The 17,578-nt window shown below is 40.4% G+C and overlaps 1 protein-coding gene across 20 annotated transcripts in view; it reads left to right on the top strand.

The window, feature by feature from the left end:
• Positions 1-416: 416 nt before the first annotated feature.
• The window catches only part of map4k3b (mitogen-activated protein kinase kinase kinase kinase 3b), a 288,964-nt gene continuing 271,802 nt past the window's right edge, over positions 417-17,578 (top strand). For 17 of the 20 annotated variants that reach the window (XR_013499675.1, XR_013499674.1, XM_078230183.1 and 14 more), the window contains exon 1: positions 435-853. Coding sequence is in view for 18 of the 20 variants with exons in the window: in XM_078230183.1 (XP_078086309.1) it covers positions 746-853 (108 nt within the window). In the remaining 2 variants the exon portion in view is untranslated. Of the gene's footprint in view, positions 854-17,578 lie in introns of all 20 variants that reach the window. The other 3 variants (XM_078230180.1, XM_078230175.1, XM_078230171.1) reach the window with 2 other exon arrangements.

The following is a 17,578-nucleotide window of genomic DNA, read 5'->3' as shown; positions in this document are numbered from 1 at the left end:
TTCTGCACTGTAGGGTTTCTATGATTAACACTGCAATGAAGTTAATGTGAAAATCCCTTAGTTGCCACACTCCAACACCTGTTCAGGTACACTGAGGGAGAATTTAGCAAGACCAGTCCACCGAACCTGCATGTCTTTTGGTCTGTATGAGAAAACTGGAGCACCCGGAGGAAACCCATGCAGACACGGGGAGAACATGCAGACAGTCAGTGCCCCAAGCTGGGAATCGAATCCGGATTCCTGGTGCGGTTAGACAACAGTGCTAACCACCGTGGCCACATCTTTAGACTGTCTATGTCTGTCTTAATGATAAATTCAATGCATGCAGATATTTATAAGGGTGTGTGTTCACGTCCCTACCTGCTGTGTAGACTGCAGTTTGGCAGTCACTATCCTAATTCCAGCCCTTGCATCTCAGAGTTGGTGTGGGGTGCGCGCAGGCGCAGTTGCAGCAGCTTGGAGGCCATGTTTGGTGCTAGTGTCGGATTGTGATTTCTGAGGGTTCGGGGAAGAAGCCGCTGTTTCTGTGGGGACGGAGGGTGGGGGGCAGCGGGTGGTGCGTGCGGCCAGTTCCGCCAGAGACCTCTTTCTTTCCCCCCCTCCCTATTTGGCATTGACTTGGATATGTGTGTTCGATTATAAGCGGGCCGGGGGCAGTTTGGAATGAGTGAGAGGCGCCCGCACCTCCCGCAGGAAGGTCCCACCGAACCCCCCGACTTGTTCTAGTTCTTTCCACCCGCCCGCCATGTCTTCCCACTCTCAGGGCAGCTTCGATCTGTCCCGGAGGAACCCGCAGGAGGACTTCGAGCTGATCCAGAGGATCGGGAGCGGCACCTACGGCGATGTTTACAAGGTTTGTCCGCGTACCCGCGCCCCAGGACACGCTAGGCCCCGGCCCGGGGTGGGTAAGGGAGGCTCAGGGCCGGACTTCACATCCTTAAACCCTTCCAGACAGACACCCTCCACCTTAACTATGTGCTCCCCGCAAGCTGACAGGGCGGCCCTCTCCCCAACTGAGGAGCAGGGGGAGAGGGGGTTGACTTGTTTACCTCGACCGCTTTCAACAGCTAGGGGACGACGTGCGCCCTATCGCGACTGCCTACTAATTAATTTAACATCCATAAGAGCAGATATTGCTGAAAACTTGTTGCTTTTCGATGGCGCATCTGCGGCATACATTTATGGTGCAGAAATTTCAAGGTGGATTGGGGTATTGTAGTGGCTAATCCAGCGAGTACGAGTTCGAATTCCACTCCAGACGGTTTGCGAGGTTATTCAGTTTTGTTTTTAAATTCTGGAAATAAGAGTCAGTGTCAAATTTATAAAAGAAAACATTGTCACTTTGTTGTCAAAACCCATGTGATGTCCTGAGGGAAGGAACTTTTTGTTCCTTAATCAGTCTGGCCTGCATAGAAGAAAAGGTCAAGAGGAGATTTGACCAAGATTTTCAACATCTTGAGAGGTCTGGACAGAGTAGATAGGGAGACAGAAGGATCGAGATCCAAGAGTACACTGAATCAAGGTGATTAGTAAAGAAACAGTGATGACATGAAGAAAAACTTTTTATGCAGTACCTGGTTTGGATCTGTAATGCTTTGCCTCAGAGTGTGGTAGGAATAGATTCAGTCAAGACCTTCAGAAGAGGATTAGATAATTATCTGAAACAAAAATATTATGGGGCTATGTAGAAATGGTGAGAGTGTGTGACTAGGTGAGCGCTGGCACAGAAACTGGGTTATATGACCACCTCCTGTGCTGTAACCATTGTGTGATTCTATTCTATGATATACTACTACAATGCTGTACCAACATTGGCAACTCTTAACTGCACTCTGGTCCAGCTGGTCATTGTCATCAAGGTAGCTAGGTGTGACCAAATAACTACTGACTAAAGGAGGACCCTGAGCATGAATATATAAAAAAAACACTACAGGAAACTGTGTTGTGAGTGACTTATGTCATTATGTACTCCATGTCATCATTTGTTGGAATTTATGAATTACTCCAAGGCCAACCTTGCTGGAAAAGTTGAACAAGTAAATATCATAGCCTCCTTCCATTGCACACCCTTATTTAAAATCAATAACAAAATTGACTGCTGAGTAACGTGACTGCCGCTTAATCATTACACAACAATGCTAGAGGGCTCCAAATCAGTCAAATTTTCAGGTTGCCTGACTTGCCTTAGGAATTTAATTGGAAGCTTAAACCTCAATTAAGTAATCAAATAAATATTCTGATAGTTGGACTGGTTCTCGACTAATGTCTTTTGCGAATCAGCACTAACTGTACTGAGTCACTTAACACTGATTTTTCTATATTCACACTATAATATGGTTTCAATACAAACTCATCAATAAAATCAAATTTGGCTTGAACATATATCAAGAAGCAATGCTACCCATTTCTATGTCACAGGCCATGTCCATTGCTCTGCAATAGGTTTCTATTGAATAACTTATTATGGTCTATGTTTGGCCAGTACTCTGGATGTGTATCAAATGTTGATCCTGTCCTGCTATTTCCAATCCACCTCTATGTCTGCTGTTTACTGATTTTACCAAGTGAATTTGACACTAATAGATGTTTTCTGACATTGCAGCAAATTCCAGAGCATTATTCTTGGTACTGAATAGTGTAGTACCTCTGCGTCATTAAATACAGGAAGTCGGACAAGGTGCAAGATTGTTTGGCAAAATTTTTGCTCTCCTCTTGTACATATTTTTAAAATCTTGGTGTATTAACACTCTGGGTTTGGTTTTCATTGTTTGGCTGCATTCCTGACTTTGGAACAATGTGCCCTTTACTAAAAAAAATCCCTTACCCATTTTGAGATTTTTTTTGCTGGCTTGTTAACAATGAAGATTGTTTGCAAAATAACTTCTTAAAAGCATTTAAACTTTTGTAGAAGAATCTAGCTTAATTGGGACCTGTGTTGGTGATATCACAAAGGCATTTGGAAGATTCATGTGTCTTATTCTGCTGTTTTTCTATGAGTAAAATAACTTATGAGACACACAATGTAGCTGGTAAGCATGTTATACAATGATTACAGTATAGAGCGTAGAGAATTTGAAATAATAGCATACAATATTGCTTAGAAGTTTAAAGATGTAACTGGTTATTCATTACCTGCAAGATATTTTCACAGTAACTTCATTGCAGTGTTAATGTAAGTCTGCTCGTGACACAGAAACTGAAACTATTTTAGAATATATCATTCAGGTGATGCTATTAAATAGGTTTCCACAAATCAATGTTTTACTGTTTCATTAGTCACAATTGTTTAAGAACGGTAAGAGAGAGAAACTAGGATGCTATAGGTCTATTAGTTTAACATCAGTTAAAGTTACCCAACCCTGTTAGAGACAAAGTGACTGAGCTGATCAGAGAGATCCAGCAAAGATTTGTAAAGTGCAAGTCATGTTTCATGAACCTAATTTAAATTTGAAGGAGATAAGTAAGGTGATAGATAAGAGAATATTTATGAATGTTATTCATAAGGACTTTCAGAAAGCATTTGAGTAACTTTCGCATAAGAGACTTAACAAAAAATGAAAGCACGTGAAAATGGAGGCAATCTATTGGATTGGAATTTGGATAGGAGATGGGAGACACAGTAGGGATAATGGGTGTGTCCTCAATAATCTGCACGAGGACCACAGTTTTTCACCATGCTCATAAATGACATGAATTAAGGACGAGCGAGTTATTTATCTAAATTTATTGATATTAAGTTAGGTGACACAGTAAATAACATTGATGGGAACAGAAAATTGCAAAGATTACAATATATATGAGGGAGCAGAAATGCAAATCGAGGTCAGAATGGGAAAGTGTAAGATTATTCACTTTGGACTTAAGATCAGACTACTTTCTAAAATGGTGAGAATCCAAGAACGGTGGACGAACAGAGAGGTTTGGCAGTTCGTTTAAGTTTAGTGTCACAAGTAGGCTTACATTAACACTGCAATTAGTTACTGTGAAAATTCCCTCGTTGTCACACTCCGGTGCCTGTTCGGGTACACCAAGGGAGAATTTAGCATGGCCAATACACCTAACCAGCATATCTTTTGGACTGTCGGAGGAAACCCACGTAGACACGGGGAGAACATGCAGATTCTACACCGACAATGACGTGGGCCCATGGCAGTGCTAACCATTGCGCAGAAGTACAGAAATAACTAAAATCTAGTAGATAGGTGGAAAAACATTGGCCTTTATCTCAAGAGAGCTGAAATGCAAAGGGATGGAAGTTATATTACAGCTGTACAGAACATTGGTTAAATCCATCTGGAGTACCTCATTGAGTTGTGGGCACTGCTCCTCAGGAAGGATATATTGCCTTTGGAGGGTGTGTGGCACAAGGTCACCAGAATGATGCTGGGGCTAGAAGTGTTAAATGAAGACGACAAGATGCATATACTAGGCTTGTATTCTCTTGAGCTGTTTGGATTTAGGATGAATTGATAGGGTAAATTGAGCAAAGCTGTTTCCTCTGGTAGGATCAGAAAGTAGTTCTTCACAAAGGGGAGTGGAAATTTGGACTCTGTCTCTTAAAGAGCGATTGAAACAAGATCAATTGAAAATTTAGATGCTGAGTTGGAGAGATTTTTATGATGTGTGAAGGATTATGGGACCGTGGCAGATAGATGGAATTAAGATACAGATCAACCATAATCTCCTTGAATTACTAGAAGACTCGAGGGGTTGAATGTCCACCTACTTTTCCTATATTTTAGTCATTGCACAATTTATCAAAAAGAGATTAATCAGAAGAAACGAAAGGTAGTGGAGAAAATTGTCGGAATTGATCTATTTGTGTTTTGTAGAATAATGTGTACTTTTCATGGTGTAACTGTACAATTCTTGAATTGTTTGTAGGGCAGTGCAGTGTACACTCTCCCAAAGAGTGTAGATTTATGGAAGTATAGTTTCACAGGGTGTTTTCACCTTTCAGTACTTCGCCCAGGTGATTATTGCTGACATCTGAGTTTGTGTTGGCAAGCTATTTAACTATGAAAGCCAAGCCCAGTATTGATTTGGCACCCGCAAACCTGAGTTAATTTAATAGAGATCATTGGATAGAAATCAGGAATGTGATCTTTGCCTGATTTATTTACCTAGTTACCTTGTTATCCCAGAGATTCAATGGAAATCATAGTACTGGGTAAATTCAGTTAACATGGCAAAGTTGTGAAGTTCTGCTATAAATGCTTAGCTCTACACATGGCAGTGACTCATTGAGCCTCCTGAGTCATGATTTTTTGAAGGGTGGGGAGAAGGATTTATGGATGATATAGAGGAATATGGTTTGTCATATATGATTTATAACTAGAGGAAAAAAATGCTGGCATTTGTATACAGAAGCAAAATCCCTGCTTCCCTTATCCACTTTCTTCAGCTTCCAATTTTATACATTTTGTTCTCTGGTGGTATTTATTGATTTGCAGTTATTGTCCATTCTTTGTTTCTCTTGAGAAGGCAGTGGTGGGCTTTCTTGAAGCACTGCAATCCTTATGTTGCTGGTACTTCCCAAAGGTCTAAAACTAGAGGGCATAGGTTTAAGGTGAGAGGGGAAAGATACAAAAGAATCCAGAGGGGCAATTTTTTCACTGAGGGTGGGGAGTATCTGGAATGAGTTGCCAGAGGCAGTTGTAGAAGCAGGTACAATTTTGTCTTTTACAAAGCATTTAGACAGTTACATGGGTTAGATGGGTATAGAGGGATATGGGCCAAATGCGAGCAATTAGGACAAGCCTTGTGGTAAAAACTGGGCGGCATGGACAAGTTGGGCCCGAAGGGCCTGTTTCCATGCTGTAAGCCTCTATGACTCTATTCTAACCCAATTATGTTGAAGAAACAGTAGTTCCTGTCTCAGTCAAAACGGTGTGCAACTTGGAGCAGTGCTCGGAGGCATTGGGGTTCCTGTGATCTTGCTGCTTTTGTCCTTCTCAGAGCTGGGGAGATCCTGTTGATGCTTTCTGTTCTCTGGGTCATGAATTCAGCTGTCAGTGTGCTAGTGAGGAAAATGTGGCTGTTGAGTTCTCCAAGTTGCTCTATTCTAGATGATGTTGAGCTTCAATGTTATGGCTGCACCACCCAGGTGAGTGGTGAGTATCCCATGATGTTCCTGACTAGTCTTGTCTCTTGATGAAGAGGATTGGAGCTGTTAGGTGGTGAAACAATCAGTACCTAGTGTTGTCTGATCTTGTGGATAGTGTTAAAATGGCTAGTTCAGATATGTTTCTGATAGTGGTGACCTCTAGGATGATGATGGGGGACTTGGCAATAGTGACATTGAAAGTCAAGGAAAAATGGCTAGACTTTCTCTTGTTCAAAATGGTCATTGTCTTGCATTTATGTAGCCCAAATGTTACCTACTATGTGTTAAATAAGCCATGGATGTCATCCAGGCCCTGTTGCAAGATCGCATGCTTGCCTTATTGGAGGAGTTGTAAATGGAGCTGAGTGCTGAATTGTCAGCGAACAGTAGTACTCACCGGTTGTTGAATGGAAGGCCATTTATGTAGTTTGAGGGAGGAGGGAAAGCAACTGGAGATGGCAATACTTGGTTAAATGTCTTGCTATCTTGGGCAGTGGACTTTATATCTCCTCTGGCATTTGGCTCTTGCTCCCATGTCTGGATTAGGACTATGATGAGGTATGGAACTGCGTAATTTTAACAGAGCCCGAGCTAAACTGTGGTGAATGGGTTATTGATGAGTAGTTGTTGGGTGATGCTATTATCGATGATTCCTTGCATCACTATTTTAATTGGCAGAAAGCTAATACGTGACATACATCGGTAATTTTGAATATTGCTGCAAAGCTTTTCCTCTTGCAATTATCAAGGCAAATGCAGGAATGACATTTCAAACGATCATGCCAATTTATACACAGGAGCAAAGGGTGCTGAGTGGCTGAGGCATTGCCTTGAAGAAAGCATTGGGGGAACTGTAGGCTTGCCAAGTTCCTGGGTAATTTGCGGCCTTCACGACACACGACAACGCAGAGTCACTGAGCAGAGACTGATAGCCAAGTTCCGCACACATGAGGATGGCCTCAACCGGGATCTTGGGTTCATGTCACACTATCTGTAACCCCCACGACTTGCCTGGACTTGCAAAATCTCACTAACTGTCCTGTCTGGAGACAATACACATCTCTTTAACTTGTGCTTAATGCTCTCTCCACTCACATTGTCTGTACCTTTAAGACTTGTTTAGCTGTAAAGACTCGCATTCCAATCATTATTCTGTAAATTGAGTTTGTGTCTTTATATGCCCTGTTTGTGAACAGATCTCCCACTCACCTGATGAAGGAGCAGCGCTCCGAAAGCTAGTGGTGTTTGCTACCAAATAAACCTGTTGGACTTTAACCTGGTGTTGTGAGACTTCTTACTAATTTGAAAAAAGCATGGCTTTGAACATAATCCTTTTGTTTGCAGTGAAGGGTCTATGAATGTATGTCATTTCTAGTGTAAATGAGCCATGTTATGAGCTTGACTGTCTTAAATTAGTTGTTAAGGTAGCTAACTATTTGCATGCTTAGGATTGTCCAGCAAGTTCTGCCCAATTGCAGAATCACATCTAACACTAGATGTGCTAGACTGCTTTAAAAACTCATTTTAACTAAAATGCTGTGGAACATGGTGGCTGAATATCAGATGTGCATTTTTTGAGTTGCCAAGTTGATTGCTGTAAATTGGAAAAAAGCTTCTTTAATATGGTTAATATTTGGTAGCAAATATACATTTGTTGTATATTCTTTGGGTTTTGCATGTGAGCTGGTTGAGTACAACCAAAGGAACAGCTGTTTAATTCAATCAGCCAGTCACTGGAATATACAGCCTGCTTACCTAACATTAGGGGAGGCAGTGATGTAGTGGTATTGTCACTGGACTAGTTATCCAGAGGCTCAGGGTAATGTTCTGGGGACCAGATGGTGAAATTTGAATTCAGTAAAAATCTGAATTTAAAAGTCTAATGATGAACATGATATCATTGTTGATTATCTTAAAAACCCATCTGGTTCACTAATGCCGTTTAGGGAAGGAAATCTGTTGACCTTACCTGGTATGGCCTACAGGTGACTCCAGATTCACAGCAATTTGATTGACTCTTAAATGCCCTCAGCGACGGGCAACAAATGCTGACTCATCCAGCGACGCCCACATCCCATGAACAAATTTTTTAAAAAAATCACTGACATCAACATTTGTGGACAACATTGCTCAATAGTGCGGTAGGCAGAACATTTATTTGGACTGGCAGCATCCCATTAGTGAAAAATACCACTCGCTTAGCTGCTAAACAGTAGCAACATGAAATGGCTTGAGAAATCTGCTAATAGGTACTCTGCTACTTTACTGCAAGCCTACCTTCACTTGTCAGTATACACTTTGGTAGGGTGGGTTGGGTGATGAACTGTTAGGGTTGTTTGGCTACGGAACTTAATAAAATGTTGGTGCAAATATAGACAAAAAACTGAATTCTAGAGAAGAGGTGAGAGTGACTGTCCTTGACATTAAGATAGCATTTGACCAGGTGTGGCATCGAGGAGCCCTCGCAAAATTGAAAGCAGTTGGAATTGGGGAAAATTCTCCACCGGTTGGAGTTGTACTTAGCACAAAAGATTGTGGTTGTTGGAGGCTAATCATCTTAGTCTCAGAACATTCCCTGCAGGAATTCTTCAGAGTAGTGCACTCGGCCCAACCATTTTTAGAGCATCATCAATGACATTCCCTCCTAAATTGGATCTCACAGGGGATGTTTGCTGAAGATTGTACAAGTGCTTAGTACAATTGCAACTTCAGCAACTGAAGTAGTCTGTGCCCTAATGCAGCAAGATCTAGACATTACTCAGGCTTGAGCTGATAAGTTGCAACTAACATTAGTGCCAGGCAATGATCATCCCCAGCAAGAGAGAATTTAACTATCTCACCATGACATTCAATGGCATTACCAAAACTGAATCTTTGGGGGTGGAGGAGTCACCATTCAACTGGACCAGACACATTTATATTGTGGCTTTCTGACTCCCCTAAGTCTTTTCACCATTTCCAAGGCATAAGTCAGGACTGTAATGAAATACTCTCCACTTGTCTGGATGAATGCAGCTTTGATACCATCTAGGTTAAAGCAACCTGTTTGATCAGGATCCTATCTGCCACCTTAAGGATATACTCCCTTTACTCCTGGCACATGATATCAGTGTGAACCATCTGCAAGTTGTAGTTCAGCATCTTGTTAAGCTTCTTTCAACAGCACGTTCCAAACCCATGACCTGTACCACCTAGAAGGACTATGGCAGCAGATGCATGGGAACATCACCACTTGAAAGTTCCACTCTTAACCTCACACCATCCTGATTTGAATCTATGTTACTGTTTCTTCACAGTCCTTGGGTCAGAAATCTGAAAATCCTTTTCTAACAGCAACGTGGTGTATCTACACCACATGGTGTGCAGTGGTTCAAGAAGATAGCTCACTAGTACCTTGTGGACATTTAGGGAGGGACACCAAATGCTGGCCTTACCAGTGATGCCCACATCCCATGATCAAATATAAAAACAGTTAAGGCTGTGTGTGTGAGATGACAAGATGTGGACAGTGAGGGAAATGAGCAAGCCATTCAAAGACCAGATCCCACTTGATAATTAAGTGAAGATTTCTCTCGGATGGGAATGGAGAATTCTGAGGTGAATGTATTAAGGGAGATCAAGTAATGAGAAAGTCACCTCATGAAATGTCATTTCATGTTAAGTGAGGTGATGTCAATGAACAGCTGAAGCTTGGGAGAGAAGTAGACAGGCAATAATCTTAAAAAGGAAGTCGTGGAAAAGGGAAAGCTGTTTTGAAGTAGGGAAAAGTGTCAGAGGAGGAGGAGTAGAAACCTGAATGGGATCTGGCAGCGACAAACAGCCTGTCATAATGGTAGCATGATAGATGGGTTGGAGACATGGAATATAAAGCCAAATAGGATGACTTCAGTGAGGCACGGGGGAAAGGAGCCATTGTCTGTGAGCTAGACTTCAGGCAGGCCATAGGATTGACTGACTCAAACAGCCTGGGGCATAAACAAAAATAACTGTGGTTGCGAGAGAATCAGTGTTCAGGAGGAAGGCATGCAATCTAGCAGGCCAGTGTTTGGAAAGCCACCAGGAAAGTTAGAGACGTGATGAAGGGAGATGGAAGTGCTTGAGCCTGGCAAACTAGCTGGTTGGGGTCAGCAGTTGAGGTTGTTGCTTTGGGAAAGATTGCAGTGGATACTGCGGTGGACATGGAAGAGAATGTTGTAGGTAGAGCAGAAGGCACCAGGGCAGTATTCTTCTCGAGGAGGCATATGAGCTTGGCTGCAGGAGAAGGGATAAGTGGAGTTTTAGGTATGAACAATAATAGACAATTCATCTTTGAATCTAGTCTGAGATTATGGTTGATCTGTAGCCTAACTCTGTTTATCTGTCTTCATCTTTTTCCATAGATACCCTTAGCTGACAAAAATAGAGCCAAGTGCGATGGAAAGCTAAAAATGTAGAATACCAGTGTGGCTGAGAAATAACCACTTGTGTGGTTATTTCTCAGCCACGTGTGACCAGAATTTGGCAACAAGAGGGTTTTTAATACACACTAAATACAGAAGTTACTGGGTGTAGTAAAAAGAAAAAATAAATAAATCAGGCAGCATGGTGGCACAATGGTTAGCCCTTCTGCCTCTCAGTGCCAGGGACCTGGGTTCAATTCCAGCCTCGGGTGACTGTGTGAAGTTTGTTCTCCACACAGACAGCATGTTTTCCCCCTATCTACGTGGGTTTCCTCCGGGTGCTCGGGTTTCCTCCCACAGTCCAAAGATGTGCGGGTTAGGTTGATTGGCCATGCTAAATTGCCCCTTAGTGTCAGGGAGATTAGCAGGGTAAATACATGGGGTTACGGGGGATAGGACCTGGGTGGGATTCTTGTCAATGCAGGCTCGATGGGCTGAATGGCCTCCTTCTGCACTGTAAGGATTCTATGATGTCCTTTTTTAAAATAGAAATTTGGGAAAGCATAATGGAAGGCAGGGGCTCAGGTAGGAGTGACTGGCAAAAATCAAGAGGATAATTAATTGAAACTTTGGCTTGCAGAATAGAGAATATGAAAGAAACCACATGTGGTTAATATAAAACTTTAAAGCGGAAACTGAGGGAAGCATTACATAGAGGTAGCTAAAACATGCAAATACGATCTTCAGGGCTTTTATATTGAGTTATCAGAGCATGAGGCTTCTTCAGAAACATCACCACCGTAGCTGTATAAGAAGCAATCAGTTTTCTAAATACCTTGCTAAAACTTGATAGCTGCTTCACATAAATACTGAGAGGTGAATGGTTTGATGCTGCAGAGCTTCATATTAATGGAGTAGAGCTTTGATGTTGGGCACAATTGGCAATCTGGCTGGAAATTGTGCTTGAAATTGCACTGGTCTTTTTGAAGTAATGTTATAATTCAAGTTTCTGCTCAAACTTATTTACATATTGCCAAGCATCAAATCATCTTGGGTAGTGAAATTAAACATTTTTCCTTAAAAATGCCTTGAGGTGTAGGAGTGGTAACCTCATACAGTTTTATTAATATAGTTGAAAATGGGTTTATTACAAAAGCATTTTTAAAAGTGCTTAGCTCACCACTGGTAGGTAACCTGATTTTTAAATTGCAGCAAATGACTTCTTAAAAAATGCACAGAAGCATTTCTGGATTCATTGTACGGGATTCAGTTCTTAGTAAATTATTTAATAATTAACTTTAAAAACTTGCCTTGTATTTATAAACAAGATTAATTTGAGGAGTCTTCTCGTATGGGAACAAGTGGTGGAAACCGCCTATGCTCGTTATTTTGATCTGGGAGAGGTGCCTAGTTCTGTAGGCAGGGCTGACTTCCAGCAAGATATTTTTTAAACCAGCATTAGAAGATGCAGAAACTCAAAGGTTTGAAAGAACTTGCACTTAAATTTCTTGAATCCCTGATGCTGATTTTAGTTGATTTTAATTCCGATAAATTCCATTGGTGAGCATAGTGGAAACTAACCCAATGTGTTTAGGATTTTCTATTATATTTAGTTTATTTGAAATGCAAACACTGTTATAGTTTGGGCCTAAATGAATTTTATTTTATTTTTGTTTTTGTGGGGGGAGCACGGGGTAAAGTATGTGCATATGGGGGAATTTGGAAATGCATGCAACAGATAGAGTCATAGAGGTTTACAGCATGGAAACAGGTCCTTCAGCCCAACTTGTCCATGCCGCCCTTTTTTTTAAACCCCTAAGCTAGTCCCAATTGCCTGCATTTGGCCCATATCCCCTTACCCATGTAACTGTCTAAACGCTTTTTAAAATACAACATTGTACCTGCCTCTACTACTACCTCTGGCAGCTTGTTCCAGACACTCACCACCCTCTGTGTGAAAAAATTGCCCCACTCATCTTAAACCTATGCCCTCTAATTTTAGACTCCCCTACCTTTGGGAAAAGATATTGACTATCTCGCTGATCTATGCCCCTCATTATTTTATAGACCTCAATAAGATCACCTCAGCTTTCTATGCTCCAGAGAAAAAAGTCCCAGTCTATCCAGCGTCTCCTTATAACTCAAACCATCAAGTCCCGGTAGCATCCTAGTAAATCTCTTCTGCACTCTTTCTAGTTTAATAATATATTTTCTTTAATAGGGTGACCAGAACTGTACACAGTATTCCAAGTGTGGCCTTACCAATGTCTTGTACAACTTCAACAAGACATCCCAACTCCTGTATTCAATGTTCTGACCAAGAATGGAACCCTGCTCAATAGACCGTAACTTTTATTTTTTGTTTAGAGACGTTGCTGAACAGAGCCACAGGACTACAAATAATAAAACAGGAATAAAACATTTTAAAAAACCTTTTTCTTGGGATGTGAACGTCACTGGCTGGGCCAGCATTTATTGTCTATCCCTGAGGGCATTAAGAGTCAACTATGTTGCTGTAGATCTGGAGTCGCAGGTAGGCCAGACCAGGTAAGGACAACAGATTTCCTTCCCTAAAGGACATTATTTATTAAACATGAAAAGATTGACTACAATACAGTACTCCTTTACCCCACCTATATCTTTATAGATGTACATAGATTTTTAAGGATAACACAAGTTACAAAATATATCTTGTACTATAATGTTCTTGGTAAGTACACAGTCCATGTAAACCGACAGCCAACTGTGGGCAGACACATCACACTCTGAAACCAATTGGCAGATGCTGTTCCGTAGAACCTTTGTGTATTTCTCATCAAATCCCCCCATTTGTTTATCGCGCTATGAGTCAACTGGCCTCGCTGGAGCTCTGATTTCCACATGAGTGTTTCCAAACTCCACTCTTGAAAAACATGCCTTAGAATCTTCTCTCAAACAACATGCTCTCTCAGATGCCTTCACCAATGATTCAGTTCCAGGATTTCAATCTATCCTTTTGGTATTCCTCTGCCTTGGATTGCCATGTATGCTAAAGCTTCCACATAATCTCTCAGGTACCCAGACTTGCCAATAAAACATCACAGCTTCATGGGCTGTATTAAGGTGTCACCAACCTTAGGATCACTACAGATATCTGGCTTCTTGCTAGCCAACTCCACCGGATCTCCAACTTTCAGAGAGCTCCCTCTGTTCCCTTCTTTAGCTTGAATAAACAGTTCCTTGTTTAGATTCCAGTTCTTTGTCCTGTTGACTTTCGTCTTTCTGGGACTTCTCTTTCATTCCCTGATTTCTAGAATGATCTGTTCTTTAGATTCTGAGACTTGATTTCTGCCCCTTATCTGATTGTCCTGCCTCTGCTGACAGTGTTAGAGCTACATTCTTTTCAAATACCTGGTTCCAATTGAGCCACAAATGCTTAGGCGTTTCAGCGTGGGTCCATGGTTGCTAAGCACCAGCCTTGTCTTTATTTAAACCCTGTTTATTTATGAGTAATAAACGCTTTAATTACAATGCAGGCACAGTTTTAAAGTGACCAAAACCGACGGACATGTAGGCACCTTTGTTTAACATGAAGCGAACTAAAGTTTTTAACCCTTCCTTATACAGGAACAAAAAATTAAACTTACTTAAGCTATACGTTGTTTCTAATACCCACAAATGCAAATATAGATTATTTAAGATTGCCTGTCTCTGGACAATGGCAACAAGGGGCGACTCAACAAATGTTGCTTTTTGGCTGGAAGTACATGTGTGCTGAGGACACACAAGGGCATGACTTTCTATGTGATCAAGTAGCCTGCCACCATTCACTCTGTTCCCATAAAGTGAGGGCATTCTTGTCAAATAATCAAGTGACGTTTTTCAGAAGTACTTTGACATCTTGACTGCCATACTTTTATTTTCCTAGCCATAACATTATCTTTACTGTTCAGAGATAGAAATACTTAATTATATCTAGTTAAAATTCATTTTCTAGCATTTTTTTCTAATGGAGTTTTATAAATCTTAAAAATACAAGCTCCCTTTTCCCAAGAAAATGAATTGTAAATTCTCCTCCTGTGTGGGCAGGCCCATATCAATCTCCAGATTGACCTGCATCTATCTATCAGCCCTTGGACTAATGCCATTAGCCCCTCTCTCAACTTCACTAATGATAGCAGAATATCTGTTTTTAATCCTTTTCTCCAGAACTCCCTCATAAACGTTTTCCTTGCTTTCCTGTACTTTTCTGTTTTAAAAATCTACTGAAAATCTATGTTTTCAAACATATTCTGGGTGTGTTTCCTATTGTCTGGCGTGTGTTAGAAAATAGAAATAGTTTAAGTAATTTAGTTTTGTACTGTGTGTATTAGAAATAAAGTATAGGTTTAAGTTTAATTGGTGTTTCTGCATTAATGTGGTTAAAAAGGGTTAAAACATCAGTCTAGCTTCATGTTAAAAAGATAGCCTGCAAGTCTGTAAGTTTTAGTTTCACTTAGTACAGACATCAATACATAGGGACAGAAAGGAAGTTCCAAAAGCTAAAGAACAGAAAGTTCCTTTGACTGAACTGTCTTCCTGGGACAAAGAATAGGAATTTAGACAGGGTCTTGTTTGGTGAAGTTAAAGCAAAGAATTAGAAAGACAGATACACAAAGCAGATTTGAAGTTGATTGGAAAGAAGCCAGAATTCACATGGTGATCCTAAGGTTGGTGACACCTTAATACAGCCTATGAAGCAGTGGTGTTTTGTTGGTGTGGCTCTGTACCTGAGTGATTGCATGGAAGTTTGATTGCACATGGTGAACCAGGGCAGAGAAATATCAAAAGAAAAGGTTGAAATCTTGGGTGTGGATCCTTGGTGAAGGCTTCAGAGAAAAAGCCTTGTGTGGGAGAAGATTCCAAAGTGTGTTCTTTGTGAGTGGAGTTTAGAAACTCGTGTGAAAGCCAGAGTTCTAGTGAGACCAGTTGACTCAGTGCGACAAGCATCTGGGGGAATTTGATGAGGAATCCACAAAAGGTTTTTTGGGTGGCATCTATCATTTGGTTTCAGAGTGTGTTGTGTCTGACCACATTTCACCTATTGGTTTACATGGACTGTGTACTTATTGAGATCATTAGAGTACAAAACAGATTCTGTAACGTGTTATCCTTACAAAAGTATAGCTGGGATGAAGGAGTTTTGTATTATAATTGATTTATTTCTGGTTTGATAAATGTTTCATTCTTTTGCAGAAAGTTCATTGGCAGTCCTGTGACTCTCTTCATCCAACATCTCTAAATAAAAAATAAAACTTAGGATCGATCAAACTGGGTTCTATCCTGGGATCTGATTGTCCAGTAGTAACATCAGCTGGGGTTGTAACACGTGTCTCTGTCTCTATGAATCATCTTTGGACATTTAGTTTGATAAAGGTGCTATATTAATGCAATTTTTAAAATTGCATTTCAACCTGCTCTCTTTTCTCCTCCCCTTAATGATTTGCATACCTTATGGACAGTTTTTTAATAAAGGTTAAGTTAGTTTTGTGTTTAGATATTTTATACTTATGTATGCATAATTTGACAGTGGTGCAAGATAGAATATAGAATTTACCCCTTTTATATAAAACAATTTAAATTTATATAGCATCTTTAATGGGCTGTCCATATTACCAAAATAAATTAATTTAATTAACTCTTTAATTTAATTAACGGGCTAGGTTGATTGGCCATTCTAAATTGCCCCTTAGTGTCCCGGGATGCATAGGTTAGAGGGGTTAGTGGGTAAATATGTAGGGATATGTGGATAGGGCCTGGGTGGGATTGTGGTTGGTGCAGACTCGATGGGCCGAATGGCCTCTTTCTGCCCTGTAGGATTTTATGATTCTTTAGAATAACAGAATCAGAATAAATGTATTCATTCAAGAGTAATTAGATAGCATCTTTGCAGGAATTTGTGATTTCATTCTTTGAATGTTAGGAATAGTGTAACTAAAATTTCACAGAGCAGGTAATCTTAGCAAAAGTTTAAACTTGGAATCCACTTTGGAGTTGTTTTATTACCCTGTTTCAATGAATTCACGACATCAACAGCACTGTAATAAATAATCCTAATGCGTTCAGTTGGAACTGAATCAAAATCAGCATATTCTTTTAAGTTACAGGAGCATGAAACTTATTCAGGTTCCCACCTTAATTGTAAAAGAGGTAGTCTTCCAAATGTCTAACAAAAATATGTCTATAGTTAAGAATACCTTATTAAATGTTTTGATGTAGAAAGCTGTAACCTAATCAAAGGGTTTAAGTAACTTGTAAATGGTGAGCAAAGCTTATACAATTTATGACTGCAATGTCTGAATTCAGTTGTTAAACCCTTTAATTCATTGTGAAATGATATATCTATTAAAAATCTAAAGTCTGTACGCATTTCTTTTCAACTTCTGCCAATGCTAAATGCCAATTTTATATTGGAATTTGACCCTGTAGACTTGTCACACTACAAGAGGTGATTCTTTAGTATCTCAGTTTTCTGTTCTAGCTATCTATTGCTCCCAACAGTGCTGAAGGTTTTGCCACTTAATTGTTATAACTTAAAAATAGACAGAATGTATGACTTAAAATTATGTATGTGGTCCCGGCTTTATCTTTCTTTTCCTTCAGCACTTCTGTCCTTAGTTCACTTGGAACTTTATTTGAGATCAACTTTAAAACTGAATACAATCCAGATACTTTTATCTGTATGAAATTGTATTGTGCACAATGGTCAGCACTGCTGCATCACAACACCAAGGGCTTGGGTTCAATTCCCGGCTTGGGTTACTGCCTGTGCGGAGTCTGCACGTCCTCCCCGTGTTGTGTGGGTTTACTCCCACAGTCTGAAAGACATCAGGTTGGGTGGATTGGCCTTGCTATATTCTCCCTCAGAACAGGTGCCGGAGTGTGGTGACTAGGGGATTTTCACAGTAGCTTCATTGCAGTGTTAATGTAAGCCTACTTGTGACTCTAAAAAGTTAACTTTAACTTTGAATGTTCTACTTCTTTTAAGAGATATTTTAATGTCATTTGTAATAATCAAAAGAAGGTTTTTTTGACAAATTTGCCTGGTCACAGACAAATATATTTAATCAAACAA

The sequence above is a fragment of the Mustelus asterias genome, chromosome 15 (assembly GCF_964213995.1).
Source record: "Mustelus asterias chromosome 15, sMusAst1.hap1.1, whole genome shotgun sequence".
In the NCBI taxonomy this organism is placed as follows: Eukaryota; Metazoa; Chordata; class Chondrichthyes; order Carcharhiniformes; family Triakidae; genus Mustelus; species Mustelus asterias.
Note: the sequence above shows the minus strand (reverse complement) of the source record. Positions and strands in the feature narration are given on the sequence as shown.